This window comes from Melopsittacus undulatus, chromosome 4 (assembly GCF_012275295.1).
Source record: "Melopsittacus undulatus isolate bMelUnd1 chromosome 4, bMelUnd1.mat.Z, whole genome shotgun sequence".
Taxonomy (NCBI): Eukaryota; Metazoa; Chordata; class Aves; order Psittaciformes; family Psittaculidae; genus Melopsittacus; species Melopsittacus undulatus.
The window spans coordinates 24,967,349-24,993,484 of NC_047530.1; the positions used below are offsets into that span (position 1 = coordinate 24,967,349).

The 26,136-nt window shown below is 43.9% G+C and overlaps 1 protein-coding gene across 1 annotated transcript; it reads right to left on the bottom strand.

Moving 5' to 3' along the window:
- Nucleotides 1–606: 606 nt before the first annotated feature.
- On the bottom strand, nt 607–23,547 carry HHIPL1 (HHIP like 1). Its single transcript, XM_005149659.3, has 9 exons — nt 23,281–23,547; nt 17,126–17,772; nt 14,745–14,888; nt 14,177–14,505; nt 12,177–12,303; nt 11,166–11,311; nt 8,040–8,121; nt 6,188–6,270; nt 607–3,574 (listed from the first exon to the last, which is right to left on the bottom strand). The coding sequence occupies exons 1-9, from the start codon at nt 23,545–23,547 to the stop codon at nt 2,970–2,972; spliced, it is 2,430 nt and encodes an 809-aa protein (XP_005149716.2). The 3' UTR covers nt 607–2,969.
- Nucleotides 23,548–26,136: the final 2,589 nt, after the last annotated feature.

Consider the following 26,136-nt stretch of genomic DNA (forward strand, 5'->3'; position numbering starts at 1 on the left):
ACTTATTTCATGATCTCTCCATTGCCTTGACAGCAAGATATAAAGGCTTTTTTTTTTTTTTTTTTTTTTTTTTTTTTTTACTAGATACGTGTGGGAGGAGTTGTCTTTTGGATGTCTTGGAAAGAACATGGTTAAATTCAAATTATTTTGGCCTGAAGATAATGTCTCTACCACAGACTGCAACACAGCATGGGTGGTGCTCGGGCTAGCTGCTGGGTACCAGAAGCAATGTAAGTGAAAAAAAAAAACCCTTGCGCTTCACACAGAGCTACTCTGCCTTGAAGGTAGAGGAAAAGATGTAGCAAGGTTGGGTCTACATTGTTCCCTTAGAGATATGCTTCATCCTGTGTGTGATGTACCTGTGCTAACATAAGGAAACGAAAACTGTAAGGAAAAATGCAGATGCTTCAGTCTCAGTCACAGAGGTGTATCAGGAGAGAAGGCAATAAACCATATTTCTATTGGACAAAATCTGGGACTGCCACATAACAAATGCAGAAGGGCAGCTACACTGTGGTAACCAGCATTACTTTTGGGCTATTTTAAGATCTTTATCTTGAAACAGCATCCACATAGAATACTGGCATGTTCAAGTGTAACAGCAGGGTTTATTAATTTATCTAAAGCTGAATTTGTGTGACATCCTGGTATATAAGTGCATTTTAAAGCAAATAAAAAAGCTACCAATAAGAATCTTATTAAACAGCAGATGACATATCAGGTATTGAAATGCACATGTACTCCCGTACTTTAAATAGTACAGGCTCATTATTTAAATACCAAGGAACTAGACTGACAAATACCAGGATTAGAACAGATATATTTCAAGCTTGGAAAGGACCATGATGGTCAGAAATATCTTCCCAGCATCATAGCAGCATACTGAGCTGGCAGGCACAAACACACACACATCCATGTGTACTGAGCTGGCATGCTCCTGCTTGAATGTTTCCCCACTCAGTGTAGGCTGGGAGAAAGGGCAAGAGAGAAAAAAAAAGCAACTTATTTACAAGTTTTGTCTCTTTCTATACTGATAAATACTTCCCCTGTGGAACACCGTCAGCAAACATAGGGATGTACAGCTCCATGTCTGCCATCAGCCAAGCCACAGTACAGCTCGCTCTTGCCAATGGCAAGAGCTTTGTGGGCTGGTTTCCATATGCCTTTTGCTGTCACCATAGACTGCCTGTCTATGGCGGGCATTCTTGAGTCATCTCAATTCCTTAAGAGTAACTTCTGTTGTGCAGGCTTTTTTTCTATGCAGAAGCTTTTAAGCATAACTATGACCAAGATTCTCCTTAAAAACTCACAGCTAGAGCTAGATGAAATTTGGCTAGGGAGCCAGAAGTAGTGGAAGAGGAATTTGGAAGAAAAAAGATTGTATTTCTGTTTTTCATTTTCTTCCAGACCTATAGTCCCATCAGGTGCCAGCTCTTTTAACAGAAGAATTTACAAAGGACTCTCTTGTTCCCTGAACATTTTGATGTGCCTGAAATGAATTTCTGCAGTTTAAACAAAAGCATTTGCATATTCATTGCAATGGGAAAAGCCTAATGACAGCCTGGTGCCTGATGGCATTTGTAGGTTTTCCAATGAAATAAGCAGGATTTTGCAAAAGGCACTTTATATGTTTGTTCTCCACTTTATACTTCATAAGAAGCAGGGAGACAGTGCTATTTTTCTGACTGTCTGGTTTTGTATAGTGAAGGTGTTCTTTAATATCAAAAACTATTTAATAAGTATATCAGAAAGTTCAGAAAAAAATACTTAGACCAAACTTATCTACTTTATGCATCAATGTTTTAGGCTGAAGAGAACAGTTAATCAGGGAATTGAAGTAAATATCCACAGTAAGAGCTTTACATACTAGGTTTTGCTTGTGAACTCTTCTGGATGCACTAGTCATTTTACATTTATTTTCTTTTGTTTTTCCCATGTTTGTGTGTAAGTAGCAAGATAAAACCTATCCTGATTACAACAGGGGAAAAAAAAAACCTAGGCAAAATGCTATCGAATGCAGAGAAAGAACAAGAGGAGAACACGTGTCTCCAATCATCATGCAGGTGAAACACATTTCAGATAAAATTACTTTTGTGTTGCATTTTTTTATATCCTTTGAAAAGAGGTAAATGTTACCAGATTATTGCCCTCGTGCATTACCTCTTGTCTAGTTATTCGCACTTGTGAAAGCTGAGTGCAAAAACGTTGGCTTCACAATGTCTGGGGAAGCGAACAAACATGTACAACTGTCTTCAGGGTTAAACTGGATAACAGTCCTATTTGTGTAACAAAGGCCAGATTTTCTTTTCACTTAGGCTAGCGTAAGCTGCAGAGATATTTTCCAGGCAGTATAAAATGACTTTTTCTAATTCATTTGATTTTGCTTGTACACAGTCACCTTTGATGATCAGTAGGCCTATACCAATAGAAAGCATGTCAGAGGAATCATCTTCCTTTAAACTAGTGCATGTAAAGTTAAAACAATTAATTAAATCAACTTTTGTATTCTGCAAAGGAAGGCACAGATTTATGCATAGTTAGAAACCACCACTCAGAGCTGCGGGTGGCAAAGCAAGCCAAACAACACAAACATTTCTGCAGGAGGGATACAGGGTCATTTGGGAATCTGTTTTTGGCAAAACATTGGGAAGCACAGCTGGGGAATGCTGTATTTCAGAAAGGGAAAGGGCAACAGGATGCATTTCTTTTCTGATCAATAATGGCTGATGTTTGGGGTAGAAACACAGTGCCTGCCCTCATCGTACTCAAGTCACTGCTTCATTTTACTTTTTCTTTCCCTTCAAGATAGATGCATGGGGATGAACATGAAGAAAACCACAAGATTACTTCAAGCACATGCAGCATCCTCAAGGCAGGGCACACCCTCCTCAATACTGACGCTGGTTTAGGGTGTTGGGCAAGAAAGTGACATGCTCCAAGTCCCTCAGCTGCCTTTCCCAGCTCCTCTGTCACCAGTCTGCCACCTCCTCCCGGCTGCACACCACACCAGCATCCTCCTCATGGGAGCAGTTGTGTGTGCCGATGTCAGCATGGGCACACTCCAGTAGCGTCTTCTCCTGCCCGGAGCACTGGACATCATCCAGGAGAATGCGAAGGGAGGTCCCTTCCCCAAACTCTGCCTTCTTGCTGGCCCGCACCACGTAGGGGAAGCCCAGCTGGCGGCACACCACAGCAGCGCCGAGTGAGCTCCAGCCATCGTCACACACTGTGCCCCATTCTCCATCAATATAAACCTCCACCCGGCCCCAGCTCTGGCCACGGTTCTGCTGCTGCATCAACCGTACAGCACCATTCTGCAGTGGTGGGGCTGTGCTGGGGGGCTTCTTCTTCCTGCGCTGTCCTCTCCTCTCTGCTCCCTTCCTGGGCTTGGAGCCCCTGCCGCTCGGTGCTGGTGTGGTGGATGTCCTGCTTCGGTTCCCTGGTGGTGGTGGGACTTGTGCCACCCAGTCCCCAGATGGCGTGCGGGGGGCTCCAGGGTCCAGCCTGCCACTCAATGGGGCCTCAGTCATGGCCTTCAGCCGGGGACGTGGTGTTGGTGTCTTCATAATCAGCTCTGTTGGGGAAAAAAAAACAGGAAGCCATGAGTCTATCCCTCTATGGACAACATGTAAGGACAACTACATAAAACCAGCACTGATTTTTGAGTTACTTAACTTGTTTCTTGGAATTTGCTTACTTGATCCTGTTGAGAAGTGACAGTGCTACCGGTGAACCAGTATTTCCCCAGCAAAAAATGTTGGCTGCTTTTAGTTAGCAGACAGGACTGCAGGGCTTAATGCCAACAAGCAAGCCTCTTTCAAGAAAGAAACTCCAAGCAGTTCATTGGCAAAACATCAGCCTGGCCATTAGAGGGTGGGGACTGGAGTTTCACAGTCAGAAGCGGAGTTCCCCACCATACCCTTCTCCACTGCTGAATGCATGCTGAAGACAAGCACTGTTTCTGCCCTTCTCTTCATTACTAATGATTGGATCATTACCAGACAAGAGCACTGGCCTCCCCACTGGGTCAGATGCTTTATTCAGAGGAGCTGAAATCAGGAACATTCAAAATCAATTCTCTCTGGCAACTGGAATGTGCAAAGGGAACGGAGTTGCCAGGACAACACATAAAACAGGATTTGGAGTTGCATTTTTTTCCTCCTTATAAAAAAAATAAGAGTCTTGAACTCTGAAGAGCTGAAAATTCTTTGCTGTCACAGTTTCCAGGCATTACTGGACTTGCTTATTCACATGCGCTCTATTTTTGGCATAAAAATAAGTTTTTCCTTGTCAGAAAGAAGCAATTCAGAATTGTTCAGAATAACAATCAACTGAGCTGGGAAGTGTCAGAGGCATTTGCAAAGATATCACAACTTTTTGAATTATATCCTAGATTTACCCGTTCTCATTCATCATGTGCTTTGTAGTCCTGAGACAAAGGAAAAATATGACTGTCTTATCTGTGCTTAATATCTATTGTCCCCAAAGGACAAACTTGCAGTGGTCCAGTTTTTCCAAATGGCACTCTATGGAGAGAAATTGTATTTGTGGCATGAAAAGATTTCCCTTCTTTGGAAACTGAGGTTATGAAGGCAATAAATAGATAGGAAAGCCCTACCGGTGTACACCTCAGTTGCTGGAGCCTGATCTGGCAAAGCAGTTTAAAATCCTGGTACCCATATAACAGTACGTAGGACTGCACGAAAGCTAATAGTCACCTGGGAATGCTTTTCACCGCACTGAATCAAGTTGTTATTATATATCACTCTTCATTAAGCTATTTATTAGATATACTTCCATCAAATGCACTTATCCTGCTAATACAAGCCACATGCTTTAGTGATTCTATTGCATTCATACTAAACACTAACCAAAAGAGCAAAATATTTAGTTACACGTCCTTGCTTGCATGCTACTGAATCAGATTTTTCATGCTTGGTTTTCACCTAAAAATGAATTTAGTTCTTGAGACACTTAGCAGAATCTCTCCCACCATTTCTAAGTTTTACTTTATGATGAAAACTACTTTGTAAACAAATCCAAAAGATTAGTTATATGTACAGTTTAAAAATCTGAACTTAGGACTTGCATAGAGAACAACGCATAAGCAGAGACAAAAACTGTTGAACACAAACCAGGTAACTAATGTTTGGAAATTGCATGCACAGGTTGCAAAGGAGAACGTTTCTGAAGATGTGGTGAGTGCTCAGACACGACAACAGTCAATTATTAGCATTAGATCTTGTTCCACCTTAAAGACTTAATCTTGCAAGGTGCTGAGTGCCATAATTCCTACCTGAAGCCAAAGCTGTAGGAACTGTCAATGACTCAAATGCAGCGTAAGATGATGAATGTTATTAAAAATTAAATCATGTATTCTGCCATTTGAGTTCCTACAGTAATAGCAATTTCATGACAAAGTTGTTAGAGTGCTTCCTAGGTACTTACATGTCTAAACAAAATGCACAGGGGAAAAGAAAGATGATGTTGCCTAATCTAATTTTGAGATCCTAATAGTGTATTTAAGTTTTTGCACTTAACATAGTACTTGTCTTGCTGCAGATTCAGCAACATCATTGAGTGCTCCAGCTTTAGCAGTAAAATACTTCATTCAGCATGAAGCAAGCAAAAAGCCCTGGAGGATTTGGGTAAGCCAGTAGTTCACCTGAATGGCTGATCTCTTCAATTTTTTCAGGAGTGTTTTCTCATCCCATATTCTCTCACTTACATCTAACTATGATTCAGCTTTCATCTTGCTCAATGAGCTATTTCTCAACCCTTTAGCCATCATATCCTTCAGCCCCTGAAGTGCTCCTCACTACCTGAAGGCACAGCAAAAAACCACTTATCACTGAAAAGCGCCATTGAGCACAGTATCTCACTATGGGAACAATTACAGGGAAACCAAGTTGGTGGGTAATGAGACAGGTATGATGTAGCATGGAAAAGGGAAAAGGAGCAGAAACTACAGAGAAAATTTCACATAGCCAGGAGAGGGGAAATACGTTAAGCCTTATTTGAACCAACTCTTTTGGTCCAAAAAGAGCTGGTAAGAATTAATTTTGAGGATACTCTGAAGAGTGAAGTTCTGGGTGGTCTCCACACACACAGAGATAGTACGAGCCTGTAGTCTGTATTTACTGCCAGCTAACATGCACCAGTAATAAACAGCAACAGTGACACTCACTCTCCTTTGGCACAAACTGGATGCGCTTGCTTTTTACTTTCACTGGCGATGGCTCAATTCGGCATTTTCCTGGTGGTGCTCTCCTGCGAGAAAAGGGACACACAGAGTGCACAATTAATTCCTTTCTCCTGGCATTGAGAGTCTTTGCTTCCCATTGTTTTTCTAAGAATGTAGTGCTCATTGGGAAAAAAATTATGTCTGTTTAAATGATCCAAGTAATCTTTTACAGTAGAAAACAATTAAACAATCACATCTCTGCACTGATCAAAGTCCAAATATTCACAAGGGAGTGGAGTCCTCTGGTTGTGTTTTCACTTGCCATTGCCGAACCCATTAAGGAAATAAAACGTTGGCAGGTTCAAGCATCACAGAAAGATTAATCAAACTGAAAACAAAAATTACAACTGAAAAGAAAGAATTACAGTATACGTTGAACATCTGACATAAAGATCATACAAGTTTTCCAACTGTCTTCAGAGAAGCAAAATAACATGCTATTATTCATACATAAATCCCAGACAAAAGGCTAGCTACTACTAAATAGTACCAAAAATGCATTAGTTTCACAAAAGAGCTCTGTCTCCTACAGAAGTTCCCTCTTAGTATGGTTTGCCATGGAGGTATATCTCACTTCTGAGAACTTACATCCAGTTCATCATCACTTTTCCTGTCTTGTTAATCTGCAGACTTCTTCAATATTCAGAGGTCTTCAAACTGGTTCAAAAATGCATGATGTTTGCATTTGGAAGGTGTAACTCCTTTGTAATTAGGACTATTTGTCTTTGTATTGCTGTGGAAGCCAAGAGCTTCTCTCTACTACTGACACATGGATGTTCCCTACTATTACGATTTTTTTCTGCACTTTGCACATGAAAGAAACTTGTTTTTAAACTTAGGACTTGTTTTTGACTTCTGCTTTAATTTCGCAAATCTTGCGTAATACCGGCCTCTTAATACACAGTTTACAGGAACTCTGCCACTGTATTAGATAATGGAAAATGCTCCTGACAGAGGAGAGTCAGAGGAAAACATGCAGCAGCTCTGAGGGTTGCTTAACTTTGAAGTCTGGTTCCGACATAAAACCAGACAAGTGGTTTTGTTCAAAGTGCTCAGATAGCTAAAACTGTAAATGTAATTCATTAAAAACAAAAACAACATAAAAGCTACAAAAGTCTCACTCTCCATGTCTCGCTGAAAGTAGTCTGGTATTTAGCCAACAATAGTAATGCTTAAAAACAGGAAGATGGAAAAAACAGTTGTAATCTTCCCATAAAACACAGTTATTCCCTGCCTTGCCCAGTCTCAGATATACACACACAGGATCCAGAAGGTGTAACAATGGTCTTCTTTCTTTGTCCAAGCCACTTTCCTCTTTGAAATACAAAAAATAATGTACTTTTTTACATTAAGTTCTGGTTTGCGCAAGAAAGCACTGCATGTCATGCTGCAGGTCAGCTTCCTGTGCATGGGACTCTTACAGGAGATGCAGCTGGCTACAAAGGATGGAGAGGAATTGAGAAAAAATGCCTTGAGGAAAAACTGCCTCTTTTGGGGCAGGAATCTAGAGAAACTTTGTCTGAGAAGGACAAAACACCAATAAAATCCTCCCTTATCTCTCAGGAACAAATTTCCCAACCCATATAGCACCAAGAGGCCCTATAACAAGTGTAGACTCCTACAACTGCAGGAGCAAAGCAGATCCACAATGGGTTGCTCCAGCCATTCCTTCATCAAGCTTCACAGAAGGGCCCAACATAAGAGGAGAGATAGTTATTCAGTCAACATCATTCATCACATCCACATCTAGACACACTGCACCGCACTCAGGCTTTGCAACAAGAGCATCTCATACCTAGAGGTGTCCACCACTTTGTACACCACCCCATGGGGAGCCGTGGCACTTGGTACTCCAGTGGACATGAAGTAAAGCTCCCCTGGGGAAAAAGATAAAAAGCAAACAGACACAGCCATGAAAACTCTCCATAGAGCTTCTGTCCTGTACAGCAAAAAGGCATCAACTCTGCATCACAGGTCAGAGAGCACCACAAAACATGGGACTGATGTGGGGATCTGTCTACCAAAGGAAATTAAACAGATTTGTGTTTGGGTTTGTAGTGAGAGTTCATCTGCAGTCCAGTGGCATAAAATAAACTTAGTGAGTGGGAGCTTTTACATATTGTCATGAAATATTATTTGGACAAGTTTCCACTGCAGGTTCAGCTGCCCACACTTCTACTGTCATCTCAGTCTGATCTGTGCCCTTTAACTTCACTAATGCAAAACAGCCAGACCCTGAATTACCTTTCTTAAAATGAAATGAAAGGAAATTAAGAATGCTCACACCGTCTTCTGCTTTTTTGGATGAAGCGCTCCTTTGGGGTGAATTACAGGAGAACAAAGTTTTGCTTTCTCTAGCACACTCACAGAGTGAGGTGTGTCTCACACGAAAGGCATTTGGTTCATCACAGCTCTGTCAGGCCACTTGAGTAGGGCTTGGCCTTCATCCAAACAATATCCACCACCATTATTTAACTTATTTTCTCTTAACTGCATTTCTATCCTTCTGCTCCCATTGTGCAGGTGACACGGGGATAAGCAGTCCCTCTGGCAATCTCCTTTCCTTCTGCCAGCTCAAGCTCTTGAGCAGTGCAATGAAAAGAACTAGAAAGAAAAAAATACACTTCCAATATTTTTTAAGAGAAAAAAAGAGAAGAAAAAGAAGCAACAGAGAGCTGCTTAGTAAGGCAGATTTCTTTGGGTGTCCTATGGGTACCCCAATGGGAAGAGGGGAAGGAGCAGGGGGGTCAGAGTGGGCAAAAGAAGGTGTGAATAGTTGGTGGCAGCTGGTGCTGGCTGCTGAGCCTCCCTCCTCCTCCCTGCTCTCCTGAGATGCCCTGGGCTGAGCTCCTCCACATGCTCCCAGCATCCCAGCAACCGCTGGGTAGTTTCTTCCTTTTTCTGGTGAGCTCCATTAACCACAGGCCACAGGCAGCCTTGATGCGAACAGTGGTGGGAAACACTTGTCACTGTATCTTATGGTGCAGTGATGGGTGGTTTATGTCCCACCCCTCCTTCCTGGAAATTACCAGGCAGAAATATGGATACTCAGGCCACGAAGCACACAGGCTGTCACACTTGTGCTCCCCACACATAGCACAGTGACACGTTCAGCTGCCAGGGGATGGGGCTGCTGGCTTTATAATGGCTGTGCAGTGAGACAAAAATATAGGTGTCCCCAGCTACATAAACACATCCAGTGCACCAGCCACATTAACATTCATCAGAGCAACAACCCCAAAAAACAATCACTTCTGTGAAGAAAAGCTTGTTAAAGCAAACTTGTAAAAGACAAGCTGTGTAAAACCCAAGATTCCCAGCAGATCATAAAGGTGCAAGAGAAGACTCTTCACTGCAGATAAAGCAACCTCGTTAAGCTGTTACCAGCAGACTTTTTTCCATTATAATAAAGCAAACACAAAGCAAATAACTACATCTGAGAACAGACTCCTGCCCCAATTTCCACTCGGCATTACTGTGCTTGTGCAAATCACAAAAGCACAGGACAGAAGAAGGGTAGCAGGGTTTTAGCCCCCTTTGCACATACTCTGCCGACTGGTGCAGGACGAAGGAGATGTGCCCACCATGTGCATGAGCAAGGGCCGCAATTAGCAGCTTGATACTGCACTTAGCAGCCCTCTGAACTGGTGTAAAGCTGATTTAAGCTAAGTTATTCTGATTTTAGGGCAAGAGAGCCTTCTCACCACAGCCCTGTGAAGCAGCTCTACCTTCCGTGAACATTAACCATTAACGGAAATATATTTACCTCCCCAAAAGACAGAATTCCAAAGCCAAACTTTTGAGCTAATACTTAATCTGGATGATTTGCATTTACATGATAAAATTTGCATTTATATGTCATGTAATGGATGTCATGTTTGTGCATCACCCACACCTAACCTTATCTGCAGGAAAAACAGATGTTAAAAAACTGTGGCATTCTGGACACAGGTGCTTGTGACCACGAGCCAAGACCTCCCCACAGCAGGGCAGAACATCAACTCCTGCATTGCCAAGTCACATACGAGGCTAGTTAGCAATGGGGCTAAACACTGCAGGGCTCATCCTGCTGCCGTCCCCAGCTGGGGGCTGCACACTCTGCCTGCCCCACTGCAGGGCTGGGCAATTAATCAACCCTCGTATGACCAAAGGATGAGGTCACCAGCTTTCCCTTCACCCAGGACTCTTTAGTTTCTCCTTTTCAAATCACAGCATCTCCCTTCTAGAAAGAAAAATGTCTCCAGTCTTAAAAAATACAGCTATGCAATGTTCCATTGAGACTGCACCTTTCAGCCCTATGCAAGGCAAAATCCGAGCTGGCACTAATAAAATATGAACTTAAGCAGACTTTTGCAGATGCCTACACTCGAGACATAGCATAGGGTTTTCATTCTGCTTCTCCTCAAGAGGTACAAATATTCCAGGCCTGGGTGAGTGGGTTCATAATTACTGTTCATTACCTCTGCTTCCCTGTATCAATTAAAAACACTAACAGCCTCCTTGACTAGCCAAGAGGCATAGACTTTCTTTCTCTTGGGTATCATCTTTTCAGGGCCTGCATTCCCGAAGGCATGGCACCTTGAGGTTTCTTTTCTAAGCTGTGCTTTATTGTATTTGATCCTCCATTCTCAGTCCCCCCAGAGGGTAGGTACGCAGGCAACAGCACACCTAGCCCCAGTGCCGAGGGATGTGCCTCTCCAGTTCCCCCTGCAGGCACTGCCTGGAACACGGGCCTCAAAATTAGGATTGTAACTTTGATTTGATATTTGGGAGATGCCTTTCAGAGACTGAAGGGGTCGTGCTCTGCCTCCCCACCATACTCTATCCCCCCCCGGGGGCCCTCTCTGACCTCTTCTTTGGTGTTTTCCTCTGAAGAGAAGCCACAAGCACACCATTCAGAGTGACAAAGTCAAGAGATTACCTGCTTCATCTTCAGCAAAGGAGATAATGTATTGGTAATAGTTATTGATAAGCCCAGGGAACATGCAAGTCTGTCCCGTCCCCATGCAGATTTCACTGTACTGCCACTCTCCAGTAGCACGATCCTCCTTCAAAGACATCAGGCGTCTGCAAGGCAAAAGAACACTTCTGCAACACAACCAAGAATATGATTTATGAACATTAATGAGGACAGCTGGAAGGATCTTTATTGCTTCCTACCCACATCAGCTGCAACAGGAACTGCAGCTCCTCAAAAATGAAGGATATTAATATTAAAACAAATATATGCCCACACAAGACCCTGCCTCTCTAGGGCAACACAAGCACATGAAAAACCAGTAGGAGAAGGTTTAAGGGGTATCAGACTACTGGGGAGGAGGCAGATGCTGCCAGACACACAGAGTGCCAGGCCTTGCTGCAGCTCTGTGACCTCTCTCCTGCCCAGGACCAATGCATCGCACAGGACCAAAGCATCACCCAGGGCAGGCAGCGCAGGCACTGCAGGCAAGAGACCTGGGAGATGCAGATGTGGCAAAGGCAGAGGAGCTGGGGGTAAACAAGGCAGTCTCATGCCTGCCTCACCATAGGCCTTCACCAGACTCACTGCTGGACAATGTAGTTTTATCTTTCTTCAGTGTCTGGAAACAGCATCAGAGCATCTGGGGGTTTTTAGGATGTATTCGAATGCTTTTTTACACCACTTCCAGGACTTTAAATGAACATTATATCATTGCCTTTTTATTTGTACTGGCACAATGTGGATCAGCGACATTGAGGGCTGCTGGAACACACAGCACCATATAATAAGGTTTATGTAAAACATGTCATGTGAACCCTCTGGAATGAGCAGTCAGGCTTTGCATGGTGCTTCCAACCAACAAGTAGCAGCATGGCCTCAGTTGTTAGACTGCATGTGCACTTACAGGTGTAATATCACTGGAAGAGCTTGGCTGAGGGCACAGCTTAGCGAGTATATGAAGTATTTACTTACCCACTCATAAAGTCACCAAATATGTACAGGCCATTCAGGTTTGGAGACTCGCAACCACGATAGACATAGCCTCCCGTAACTGATTTCCCCATTTTGTGTGGATATGCATAAATTGGAAGCACATCATCTGCAGGAGAGAAAAGATCTGTGACTTACCTTGTTTTACACAACACAGAACAGCTGCTTATCTAGACAGGTCTGAGACTAGCAGGATACAAATGAAGTGCCAATGGAGTAAAATTTAGTTTGATTTTCACCTTTTCAGAACCATGTTTGATAGCCCTGCCCAGCTGGCTGTGCTGACCATAGCCAAGCTAGCTAAGCAAGATTTGTCAGTGTTTCATTTGCAATACAAGCTGAACCCCTGGTAAGACCAAATGTTCTTTATCACTCAGACACCTCACTGTCCTCCTGAGCCCTTCTGCTCCCCCTACAATCCAGCTCTGTTAGTGCAGCTTCTGGCCCATTTCTACACAGGCCGCTGGTTTTGCTATGGATTTGCAGGTTATTCTTAGAGTCACTACACCCACGCAGGAGATGTTTGCCCAATGCAGCTTTGTTTTAGGGGGAAAGGGCAAAACAGACAGGTAACTCCAGACTGCAGGCACTGATGAAAAGATATGTCAGATGTCAGCACAAATAGCTTCTGTTTCTCTGACACAGAGGAGCTTAACCTGAAAGGACCATCAAATATTTATGTTATGGTGCAGGCAAAATGTAGTACTGCTATATTCATGGTTAAATATAAGTTAAAACACAAGGCAGAGGCAAAACAGAGGGAGATGTCCTGATTTTGACAGTCTTCATTAGATGCTTCTTCCCCTTTCTTTTGGAACTCCTGGTATCTCCTTGTGGTACTCACCCCTCCTCATCCTGCCAGTGTAGTAGATACACTTTAAGTAGCAAATCCAGCAGCTCTGCCAGAGAGGAACCTGCACCAGGGGCATTTCATCTAAAGCAGGTGTTTTCTACACTTCAGCTGCACTTACTGTTTTTAAGGGGCTGTGACATTTCACTATTCTAACAAAAGCGTCTCTAAAGACATCAGAAATTGTTCTGGATCCCTGGAGATGACAGTAAAGTGTCTGCCATGAATGCTCACACAGGAGAGCACTAAACAGGCTCCCTGACAAGTGCTTCAGCAAAGGCGGGGCAAAAAAATCTGCTTCCTGTGCTCCAAATTTCTATATAGAACAATCACTGCCACTGTACTTGTAGCTAAGTTAATAAAAGGAAGGAAGTCAAACTAAGTTAATAAAAGGAAGTCAAACAACACCACACAGCACATAGAAGAGAAAATATATCAGAATCTTGGCTAGTCCAAACCAGCACCAGCCTACTGCCCCCTGGATCTCAGGGGAGATGCTCCAGCACACGATGTGGTCATGTCAGACCTTGCAACACAATACAGTCTGACTTCACACGTGCACTGGAATTTAGTCAGCCAGAAAATACCCTGCGTCCAGGTTTCAGAAGTTAAAAGAAAGCAATAAGATTTTCCTTTCTTTGGCATAGCTAAAAGAAACAAAAATAGATTGCACACTCAGCTGCCTGCAAAGCAGGCAGTGCATACACTGTTTGACCAGCTTACACAATATGTTTCTTTTTTAAAAAATAAGGACATTACTTTTGAGTCATGGAGAAAAATACAATTGCTCCAAATTCTTCTCACTTCTGCAGGGAAGCTTATTTTATGTGGAAAACATCAAATTGCTCCTCTAAATCACAGAATCACCAAGGAATTTTGATAACACAAATCACCTAGAAAAACAACAGCTAGCGTGTTTCCTTTTCCTCCTAACTCAAAAATGGTAACATTCGGACTTTCAATATTTATCCCCAAGTCAGGTTCCTTCTAGCCTGAGGCAGTAGAGGTTTACATCTCAAAAAAAGTATGTTTTCCATCAGGCAGCCAGGCTCTGAGGGCAGGAATTAAAAATGACAGTGCAGAAAACTGCACAGTGGGAGGCGCAGTTAATTTGGAGAGCACATCTATTTACCCATTGAGGAGTTGGTGCAAAGCTTTTTATCGTAACAGCTGAACCCTTCCCTTGCCCTCCAGCCGTAATTTTTCCCTTTCTCCACGATGTCAATTTCCTCGTATTTATTCTGCCCCACGTCCCCGCAGAAGAGCCGTCCTTTCCCCTCCTTGGTGTGAGGCTCGCCCCGATCAAAAGAGCAGCGCCACATGTTTCTCACTCCATACGCATAGATTTCAGGGCGAGCCTTGGGGTCATTAAGAAAAGGGTTGTCGGGAGGGATTCGGTACAGAGGCCCACGGTCATTGTTGTTTACATCGATCCGCAGCACTTTGCCCAGCAGAGTTGATCTATATTGGGAGAAGAAAGGAAAGGAGAAAATAAACAAATAAAACTAGACCCTGGTTAACCATCAGAGGTGTTTTTTTGGAGATGTCTAGGGTTTTATTGTTCTTATTTTGGAAAAGACAAGTCTTTCAACATCTCTGCAAAAACACACATCTTAACAACTATAAGCCTTCAAGCAACACTGCCTTCCCACTACCCACTGCACTGTGTGGAGCTGCCATAGGGATGCGTCCACTCTCACTTGTTCTGAGCGTTTCCAAAGGTCCCAAAAGGATCTCCAGCCATGCCTCCATCTCCAGTAAATATATAGAGATACCCATCATCTCCAAAAAGCAGCTCTCCTCCATTATGGTTGGAAGCGGGTTCTTCTATTTCCAGGATTATCCTAAATGAAAACAGGGAGGAGGCATTACCTATTGCACAAGCCCTAAACAACAGGCAGAGCAACACCAATGTTGACACATCAGGAACAGATTTGTTTTGATGGAAACTCCTCCATATCCACATTACCGCATTTTGCTTAGGCATAGCTGATCTTCTAACCTTAAATAATTTGTACATACTTTCCAGATTACAGAAATACCAAGTTGAGCAATAAGGGAAATCTGGGAAGTCACAGGACAGAAGATATTTTTAATTAATTATACTTTTCCTCTGATTCTCCTTCCCCTTATTAGATTTTTTTTTTAAGAAAAGCCATCTCAGATTAAATCCAATTGTAAACTGCAAGAGAAAGTCCTCCTGTCTGTCTGTGCATCTGTGTACTGTGAGCATTTGGCACCACCCTGACAGGCGCTTTCAAGGCAAACCTAAAACTTTTTGAACATTGAGGAACAGTTAAATTCTTAAGAAGAATCCTTAAATGATAACTACACAGGACTTCATGAAGTTAAAGAGTGGTTAAAAGGAGCCCCACCAACAAATTAACATTTTGACAAAGGTTGTTCAAAGCAGTACCAACAACATTTACCTTAATTTTGAATCCAAACTGACTCTTACTTTTATGTTTATTCCATGCACCTGGCACACCTTTCATAGTAAGAAAAGGGTGACATACATAAAGTATAACTTTATAGAAAGGTAAAGCCACAAATACATGCAGTGGAGGTTCCTAGGTATAATAATAATTAAAGTTTATTTTACTCCAGCTTCTAAAAAAGTCCGGATTTCATGCTGGCAGTGCCTCTTAATAGCTGCAAAACCTAATTAGAATAATCACTTATCCACCTCATTTTTAGTCAGGTTTTTTTTTTCCCTTCTCAAAGTACTGATAGCTACAATCATGATCAGATTGCAAATTGTGGGAAGGAACCCAACTATGTAATTACTGTCTCCTGCTGCTAAATGTCACCACCTCTGAGTTAAGGCAACTGTGCACAAGCCTCCAGCCGCAGGAGCAGGGAGGATCCTATATGGACACAAAGATGAATCCTTCTCAACCTTTCAAAGAAGACAGAAGAAAACAAAACACATCAAGCAGAGATCTGTGGACACACAGACACATGCCTTGCTGCTATGGCAATGCACACCACATGTCAGTCTGAGCTCCCTCTTGGGCAGCATCTCAGGGTGAAGTCAGTGGGACCTGTGCCTACACAAGCGCAACCGGATCACAGTTTTGTTTTCTTAAGCTTTTGCTGTACTAACCATTGGCTAAACAAGTACAGAAAATGTTACAAATGGAGAGCCTGAGGATTTTTTAATAAGAGAGCTCATGGGCCCTGACTCTGCAAGTTTAAGCTCTGGACTTGTTTTCCTGAGGACCATGTTTCAGTTCCCCTTACCTGTCATCTACAGTACTGCTTACACTGTAATTTCTTTATAAATCAGCATCCTCTTTTCATCATTAGGCTACATGCATTTCTGAGCTAGAATCATCCACTGCTGAGTGTTTGGAAAGCCCCCAATGCAACCTATCTAGCAAAGCAAAAATGTTAACATAATATTCAAGGGTCTCTTAAAACAGTGGTTCTGTTATGCGGTTATAAATCTATAGATTTACTACACAAAAAAACCTCTTATTATTTGTGCATATTAATGTGGATCAATTGCAGGATTACACTCAAACAAATGAAATTTCCAATCAAAATGAACTCAGTAACAACATAGTGGCTTGCATTTTATTTAGTTTTATATTAAATTAGTAATCTCACAGGGTTGAGCTGTCATTCAGATAAAGAAATATTGGCCCAAATCCATCTTCAGTCCAGTATCACTGAGTTTGTTCATACTGAATTTAGTAACCTTTGGAATGAATTTCACACATGCACTGCAGAAGTCCATTTTAAAGGGTAATCATCACAATACCGAAAAAGCACCAACCAAAAATCAAATTCCAAAATACCAACCATAATCAGTGTTTAAACAATGTTCAGTTCTGCTGACACGGAAGAACTGAGAGATGTAAATGTTTATCCTTGAGCACTTGCAGCTCATCCATGGAGGACATGTGTATTCTCTGTCTCAATATGCTAGAAACAGACTTGAACTAATATGCTAATACACTAGAATGAAAGAACAATATTCAGCTAAATAAGCCTCATTCAGTAATAGCCTTTTAAAATGCACAAGCTGCCCTCTGAGATCTTACATATATTTGCCAGAGAAATGCATGTACAATACCTTTCAGAACCATGGTCCAAAGCATTCATGTCAGCAGGAGAAATTCTGAACTCACTGATTCGGATTCTCTCTTCATAATGAACTTGAACTGAATAGTAGACATACACTTTACCATTAAATTTGAATTTAGGGTGGAAGACAATACCTAGAAAACCTCTCTCATCTCCTTCCCAAGGTGAGGTAAGTACGGCTTCACTGATATTCAGAAATGGCTTTTCAAGCCTGGATCGATTGGGGAGGTAGGTCCACACCAGGCCAACCTGCTCCGCAATGAAGAACCTGTGGGTGCCATCGTTGGCATGCACCATCGCAACAGGATTGCGCAGCCCATTGGCAACCTCTGTGAGGCAAAGCTGGAGACAGCCCTCTGCATCAGCAGTCACCAACCCCAGGTTTTGGTTAAGGTTCTGGTTCGCCAGCAGGTGTGGGAAGCAGTAGTCTGTGTCCTCCAAGGACAGGTAGCGGCAGAATTTTGCTGCGTTACTCTCCAATGCAATTAACTCTTGGTCTGCAGAGAGATACTGAAAAATGGAGCGGCATTTTTGCCACACTTGCAGGCAGTAGTCTTGGCAAAGTCCTGGTATTGTTCGCACAGGGGTGGAGGGATCCTCAGCATCGTACAAGTGAGCTGCATATGGAGAGCATTCCTAGAGGGACAGAGAAAAAGCCTCAAGCAATTTCTTAGACCAGATCTGACACAGCTGAGCAGCAACACTAATTGGAGAAATTTCACCTTAATTACAACATGCCTTGTGGTTTATTCTGAAGATAAACTAACACAGGAAGAGATCATAGATTGGGGGTTTATCTCAGCATTCATGGAAATGATCTTCAATATTCCTGGTGAAAGCTGTCTTTCTCATGCGGTTACTCTTTCACTCCAAACATAGTACTAACTCAAGAAAACCAGCAATGCCACATATCTGGATGGTCGCACTCAAAGAGTTGTGGTCAACGGTTCAGTGTCCGGTTGGAGATCAGTAACAAGTGGTGACCCTCAGGGATCGGTGTTGGGACAGGTCTTGTTTAACGTCTTTGTTGGTGACATGGACAGTGGGATTGAGTGCGCCCTCAGCAAGTTTGCTGATGACACCAAGCTGTGTGGTTCTGTTGATACGCTAGAGGGAAGGAATGCCATTCAGAGGGACCTTGACACACTTGTGAGGTGGGCTGATGCCAACCTCATGAAGTTTAACCATGCCAAGTGCAAGGTCCTACACCTGGGTCGGAGCAATCCCAGGCAAAGCTACAGGTTGGGCAAAAAGGAAATTCATGGTAGTCCTGCGGAGAAGGACTTGGGGGTGTTAGTCAATGAGAAAATGAACATGAGCCAGCAGTGTGCACTCACAGCCCAGAAAGCCAACTGTATTCTGGGCTGCATCAAAAGGAGCGTGACCAGCAGGTTGAAGGAGGTGATCCTGCCCCTCTACTCTGCTCTCATGAGACCTCACTTGGAGTATTGTGTGCAGTTCTGGTGTCCTCAACATAAAAAGGACATGGAACTGTTGGAACAAGTCCAGAGGAGGCCACGAGGATGATCAGGGGACTGGAGCACCTCCTGTGTGAAGACAGGCTGAGAAAGTTGGGGCTGTTCAGCCTGGAGAAGAGAAGGCTGCATGGAGACCTCACAGCAGCCTTCCAGTATCTGAAGGGGGCCTACAGGGATGCTGGGGAGGGACTATTCATTAGGGACTGTAGTGATAGGACAAGGGGTAATGGGTTGAAACTTAAACAGCAGAGGTTTAGACTGGATATAAGGAAGAAATTCTTTACTGTTAGGGTGGTGAGGCACTGGAATGGGTTGCCCAGGGAGGTAGTGAATGCTCCATCCCTGGCAGTGTTCAAGACCAGGTTGGATGAAGCCTTGGGTGATATGGTTTAGTGTGAGGTGTCCCTGCCCATGGCAGGGGGGTTGTAACTAGATGATCTTGAGGTCCTTTCCAATCCTAACTATTCTATGATTCTATGATCTTGCTACATTACCCCAGTGGACTGTACTGGGGAAAAAGAGAGTTTTCTCTTGGATGCTCTGACTTCTTCTGTGGAATAATGAGCAGATTCATCACAGCACAGAAGCAAAACCTAAGAGTTAGCTAAGAAGATTCAGGTCCTGCATCTCCAGGATGAGGAGGGAAAAGGAAAGGTCTGCAGGGCCAAAATCTACGACTTTCATACCTCATCATCTGATTATCCAGACATGCATCTCAAACACAGGTATGATTTGCAGGTTGGAAGGAGCAAGATGAGAAAGTGTAGGAGGAGAGGAGAAGGACGCCCATCCTGTGTACAGCACAGTGCACCTGGCCTGGGATGCTATCGCTGCATATACTATGATATAAAGGCAGCTGGGCCCCATCCTTGCTGGGGTCCACCTGTCTTTGCTAGTGGATCTTTGCCTACAGACAGCTATATACCTGACTATAATTAGTGAAATGTATCTTGAAATCATGACACTGGTCACCAAGTTCTGCAGAGAGTGCTCAGGCTACAGGATTTTAGACAGTGAACACCAAACGGCTGTAGTCCAGGCAAGGTCCACTGGTAGCGAATGCAGCTCAACCCTCATTTATGGATGGTGCAGCCTTGGAAATCTACCCAAGGACTGAATCAAGTTGACACAATTCATTGTGTTTTCCACTATGAGAACTCCTACAGGCATATTTTCCTTACGTAAAAAGCTGAAATCCAGTAAAACTGTCTGCAAGTTACAAACTAATCAAAAGAACTCAGTTCTGCTTTGGAAGGGCTTTTCCTTGTAATAAGCACACAATATTTTCCAGTTGCAATGCATCTTCTCAACAATCATCTCAAAAGTGCTCTTCAAACAATATATTGACTCTGTGAAGGCTCAGTTATTTTCACAGGGATAAGTAAATAACTGAGGCAAGAAAGGTCGGAATAGAAGCTATCCCTCTTGAATAAATTCTGCATTTTTTAATTCCTAGCTGGCATTTCACCTAAGCAAAACCAGTTCAGTTAAAAAAAGCACAATAAAAAATAGGGGGCTGTTTCTAAACCTATAGGGAGCTATTTTTTAATGCAGATTATTAGACTATTCAATAGCTGAAAAGATACAACATCTGAGATACTGAAGTATTTAAATTAGCTAATAAGTACACACAATATTTAATTTTTATTTTATTTTCCATTACATACTGTAATAAACTGAGAGGCCATATAACAGATCATTAGTGCACAATAAGCTTTCCTCCTGGAATGTCAAGCCATTCATTGCAAAATGAAGGTTATTATGTGTTCAAATGAGCAGCAATTAATGTACTAAAAGGGAGATTGAGTGTGACACAAAACACTGAAATTACACGGGCAGACTGGGTAACGGCACTCAGCTCAGTTACACAGGTGTAACAGGGACAGAAAGAGCCGGAGCATCTGCCCATGCAGTTGTTATGACTGAAAAATTGGCCTTAGAAGACAAATTTAAACAAGACAGAATGGGCTTTTAGAAAGGCAGGGCAGGACAGGGCAGGCTCAGTCTGTTGCTGCCTAGGGGGGTTTCACATTCAGAGAGAGGAAGCCCCCTGGTTGATTACTGGGGTGCTCTTGGTTCTCTGAAAGCCTCTAACAAAGCACACAGTGATCTTATGCATTATAAAGCAATGTCCTGGCTTCAGCACTGGTATTAAAAGCAGCACAGTGCTATGGTTTCCCTGTCCCTTTACTGCTGTGGGCCCAGACTCAGGTGAGTTTGAACAGCAGCTGTGGATAACTTCCTCACCCCTTACCACATCCCTGGTGGTATGCGTCTATTTACAGGAGCATTATGCTGGCAGTGATGTTCAGAGATCCATCACACAGTACCCAAGCTTGTGCCTGGGGTATTTTCCAGTCATATGTGGAATATTTTCCAACTTTTACTCCACAGCCTGGCGCCTGATCCTGAATTTCTCTGTTTCTGAAGCAAATGTTGTGGTCCTTCACCCTTCACATCATCTTGTCAGTTCACTAACTCAAAACATCACGCAACTCTATACCCAGACACAGCCCAGCATCACTAATAGATCTGCATTCTCATTTCTAAATGACATTGTCTATTCATTCATTTTAATCTATGATAATCAAGGAACTGATGGGCAGATGTTCAGCAACTTCAGTAGGGCTGAAACAAGCTCACACTATGAAAATAACTCATCACAAAATAAGTGACATGGAGACAAGTTAGCCAAATCCATCCTAACTTCTCTGGCATTCAGAAGCAGCTACTGTTCTGATGAACTGTAGTCTGAATCTGGACAAACGCCCACATCAAACAACAGCTTATATACTGCTGCTATCAGCCCAAAGAAGGCAATGGGACTCCTCAGCACCTGACTTTTACATAATCCCTGACATTCCCTGTCTATTTCCACCTGGAAAGTCAAGCCTTTAGGCAAATTTTTCCCCAAGAAGCAGAATAAGGCATCTGCTCTCCCAGTTTGGTGTCCTGTATCCCACTGCACAATAATCCACATCCAGACACATGCTGTGAGACCTGCTGCCCTGGCTGTCAAAGCCATGGGGCAGGCGGGGGTATGTCCCATTGCAGCCTTCCTCTTCCCCATGGCCAAAGGCATCCTCACAGCTTGATTCTGGGTGGGGAGGATATTGGGGTTGGGGGATCATGGGCAGCACTGAGTGAAGGATGTTTCTGGTCTTCCAATTGCCCTTCCACAAGGAACAGAAACAGCACCATGTAGTAAATCAGTTTCAGAGAAGGTAGGAATTCTTACCACAAGTACAAGCCAAGACACTTGTCAAAATAATTTGATCCCATTTGAGAGAAATCACAAATTGTGTGATGCATGAGAGACAGAAGTGTGCTGAATAAGTCACAGAAATCCACTTATTGATTCAGGTCTAGGATATAAATTATATATATAATGAATGAATGGAAGCAGAGTGTTCTGGAGTGCCTGCAATGCCTGAACTTCCATTTCATGCTTGCTTGCTTGGCCAGAGGTGGGGGTCTGCAGCTTTGTCTGGGCTGGTGATGCACTGAGATCCTCAGAACATCCCAGTGAATCACTTTCCCATGTTGAAATATCTCACTGAATCTAAACAAATTTTCAGTGGTCGGGTTTCTGATGTACATGAGACTTACTCATTGCTTCCAGAGGCAGGAGGAGTGCTTAGCATGCACTGGTAACTGGTTTCCTATCTGCAAATGGACTTTTGGACACCTCTTGTTTTGGGAACATATTCAAAGGTTATTGGTTTCAAACCAATGTGAGGTGAAATAGAAGTCAAATCTCTGGAAGTAGATATGGAAAGGTGTTGTTTTTCTCTTCACACTTTCAGGAACACAATAGGTACCCTGTAAAATGCTAAGAGCAGGATTTCTGAAAGGCCACTTTGATCCCATCTGAGCACAGCAGACAAGACTCCAGTGTCTGAATGAATTTAAGATTTATACTTGCACAGCACAGAGCTGCCACTGCTCTGTCTCGGGCATTTTCATACACACAAGGCCACCACTGATGATCAGGTCAGACACTTTGCTATGTGCAGACTGTGATCATCCTGTTATCACATCTGGGCACAGAACATCAGCCCTGAGTGGTAATTTCCCTATTCAGGGTGGTCACCATGGAGGTTTCTAGGCCACATGCTCAGGCATTACTCTGCACCCATCATCAGGACTGTCAGCAACTGGCTCATGCTTAAAAGCAACTCAAGATGCTGTAACCCAGTACAAAACCCAAGCCATTCAATCCCATGATCTGGGTGTAACAAGGAGCATGTTTTGTGCAGGTGGGTCCCCTCCTGGATGTCTTCACCAGGTACTGTGATCTAGCCATGGGGGAGGAGGGATGTCTGAAAATTGCAGCTGCCCACATACCCATCTCAGAGCACTGCTGCTCATAAACTAGAGCAGAGCAAGATCCCCATTCCTGCCAAAGGACAAGAAGTCCACTGGGACACCTGATGATGGACAGTCACTCCTGATAGTGCCTGGAAGCACATGCTTAGGCTGCTGCACTGAACCCTGATGTACCCATATGTGTGCCAATGGACCCGTGCCTGTGCCCAGGCACTCATGCCACGGCTGATGTGCCTGTGGGGTGGTCCATATATCCCTGCCTGGGCCTGGGAACTGACGGCACGGCTCACACTCCCTGTGCTGTGCAAAGCCCCCCGCAGCAGCAGCCCCGCCTCACCTGGCAGAGCAGGTCCTGCAGGTGCCCGGCGCAGGCGGCGTACGTGGGCCCGTCGAGGCGGGCGCTCAGGCGGTAGAAGCGTTGGAGCAGGGCGCGGTCACGCCGCAGGTCGCAGCAGCCGAACTCGGCGTAGCGGCGGCAGAAGGCGAGGCCCCGCGGCGGCCGGAACGGCGGCTTGAAGTCCAGGCACTGCGGGTGCGGCCGCGCCGGCCCCAGCGCCGCCAGCAGCAGCAGCAGCGCCGGAGCCGCCCCGCGCACAGCCCGCATGGCCCCCGCAGCGCTGTGCCCCGGGCGAGCCGGCTGCGGAACGGCGCGGGGGTGTCCGTTGCCCTGCCGGGCTGCACGGAGGCTCGGTCGGCCCCGCAGCCCCGCTCCCCCCGCGGCGGAAGGGGCGCGGAGAGCGGCCGCTCCGACGCGCCCGCCCCGAGGTCCCCCCGGTGCCGCCGGTGAGGTCAGCGCCGCGGACACAAGAGCTCTGGGTGCCCGCCCGGCAGCGCTGGGCTTTTGGAGACGTTCACCGCAGGCTTATGTTGCGGTGATGGCTTTGGAAAGGCGCTTTTACTTGGTCGCAGGCAGACCACAACCTGGCAGGTAGTTGTCTGTGCAGCCGCACAGCGTGTCGTGCGGGGGTCTGTGACCCTCCTGTGTGGCACGCTGGAAATGAGTTCCTCGGACCAACTCCTCAGGTGTTGGCTGCTGGACTCGGCTATGCCCTTTAATCTCTTGATGACCAAAATATGACAGACGATAGTACTTGGAGTTTATATGGGTGATGGACATACTTAAAACCAAGAAACTTGACTTCAGTACAGCTAGTGCTTCTACATCCTTTGGCATCCTTTGGCAATCTCGTCCTGGGGTGATATTGTGGTTGGATTAATCTTTGAGGCTGTAAAGAAGAGATCTGGTGTAGTTCTTACACTGTGTGTCCCCAGATAGCCTGGGCAACATACTCTCCTTTAGAAAGACACTTCTTCCATTCAGAGTCGTGCTCCCTCCATGCTTCCTCCAGTTCAGGTACTCCCTGCCCAAATGAAATAAAATTACCTATGATACTTATCTTAAAGTGCTTTGTGGCATACCCTGGGAAAACACTTACTCCAAATGCTGGGGGTTTTGCATATCATATATTGTATCATGTGTGATGTTGCCGGCTATTAAATTCAAGTCCATGTAGGTGGCTTTTTTCTTTTTGCTGTTAAACACAGCTACCCACAGTTGTTTTGCATTTCAATATTAACATGCAGACTGCCCATAAAAGACAAAGAATGTGGAGTTCATGCTGATAGGTTATTTTTGACTCCTGCTTTGAGACCAAAGAACTGCTGTACAGTGCATATGGACTGTAAAATCACTGCATGGCTTGGAACATCCTGTCAGGAGACCATATGTGCTACAGCATTTAACACAAGTTTGTTTTGCTCTTGATATTGCTTATGTAACTGCTGCTAAGGTCACTAAAAACTTTGCATATGTGCAGGCAACCAGAATACCTGATGATCTCTCTTTAGAATTTCCTCCCCTTTTATTTTAGGTCATTTACACACACTTTTTTGTGGATGACCTAGGTAGGTGCATTGGGAAGCACACGATCTAGCCACTGCCCCTGAAGACTCTGCATGCCGTGCAAAAAAAGTGTATGCAGTTATACAAACCCATATTTGTGTAAAAACAGTTGATGTAAAGGCATCTCTTATTTACACCACTTAATCTTTTATTCCTGTGGTTAACACTGGCTGTTTGTTGTCTCAGTGTTTGTAATGGTTTTTAGCTATTGGCAATTAACATCTCAAGAATGCTTAATATGCAAAGAATGGATTGCAGTAACCAAACATTTTCTGTGATAATGAGATTTATCCTATAGCCTCTTGATTTGCTGTTACAGCTCTTGATTAGCTTGGCATTCATGCAACATTTCAGAAATGAAAGGAAAACTCAATGCTCTGCATATTTAGCAGTGAACTGCAGAACCAGAACTATAGCTCTGATCTGCTCATCATGGCAAAATGGCATTAAATACCTTTGGGAAGTCCCCTGTGTGCATTTATAATACACACACCCATGTCAGAACTCCCAGTGTTTCGTTCGTTCAGGAAGGCAATTTTTCAGTTACCCCTCATGCTGGGGCTTGAATGGCAATTATGAGCAAGACTCTGCTGAAACGGAGACCGTGGATGCCTCAGCCTCACTAACAAGCTAGTTCTGTCAAGGACAACTTGTTTCACATCTTGCTGTGAGCTCTGTTTTGAGGTTTCCCAGGCCACAGGTAGGAGCTCCTGGACTGTGTTTGAAGGATCTGTGCTATAGTGGGTAGGAGCACATTTCTCTTGGCTTTTCTTTTCAGCATTGCCCTGGAGACTCAACTAGCTTGATTCCCAAGTTACTATCTTTCTGCCTGGGTTCTCCCTTTCACAAAATGAGGACAATCAATGCTCACCCACCCTATAGCAGTCTTTCAAGGTGTATTTTATTGATACTTCAATCAATGCCTTTTCATTCTTTATGAGCTCTCTGCCAAGCCATTGCTAGAGATTAAGGTCAGGAGAGGAACTGTTGCCCTTAACCTGACGTGCTGAATTAGAATTTGCCCTTGTTGCTACCAGAGGGCAATAACATGCATCTGTGGAGCAATTACAGAATGGGGATGAGGTTTGATTTAGGCAGTACTCACCAGGATCACATAGTACCTTGAGAATTTGCTACTCAAAAGGTTTCATATTAAAATGACTCGTTTTTAATTTGAACACTTGTGCTTGTGCTTAATGACCTGAATCAATCAATTGAATATTTTGTGCTGTGTATCAGCTATTGAAAACATGTCATTTGTTTGTCTGGAGGTTTTGTTTGATTGGCTGG

Excerpts from the sequence above, each read along its gene's own strand:
- HHIPL1 (XM_005149659.3), bottom strand. The coding sequence starts at position 23,547 with ATGCGGGCTGTGCGCGGGGCGGCTCCGGCGCTGCTGCTGCTGCTGGCG. Across the intron at positions 11,312-12,176 it reads TTTGGTGACTTTATGAGTGG|ACGCCTGATGTCTTTGAAGG; the intron begins GTAAGTAAATAC and ends TTTGCCTTGCAG. Across the intron at positions 8,122-11,165 it reads CTTTGCTGAAGATGAAGCAG|GGGAGCTTTACTTCATGTCC; the intron begins GTAATCTCTTGA and ends CTTTTTCCCCAG.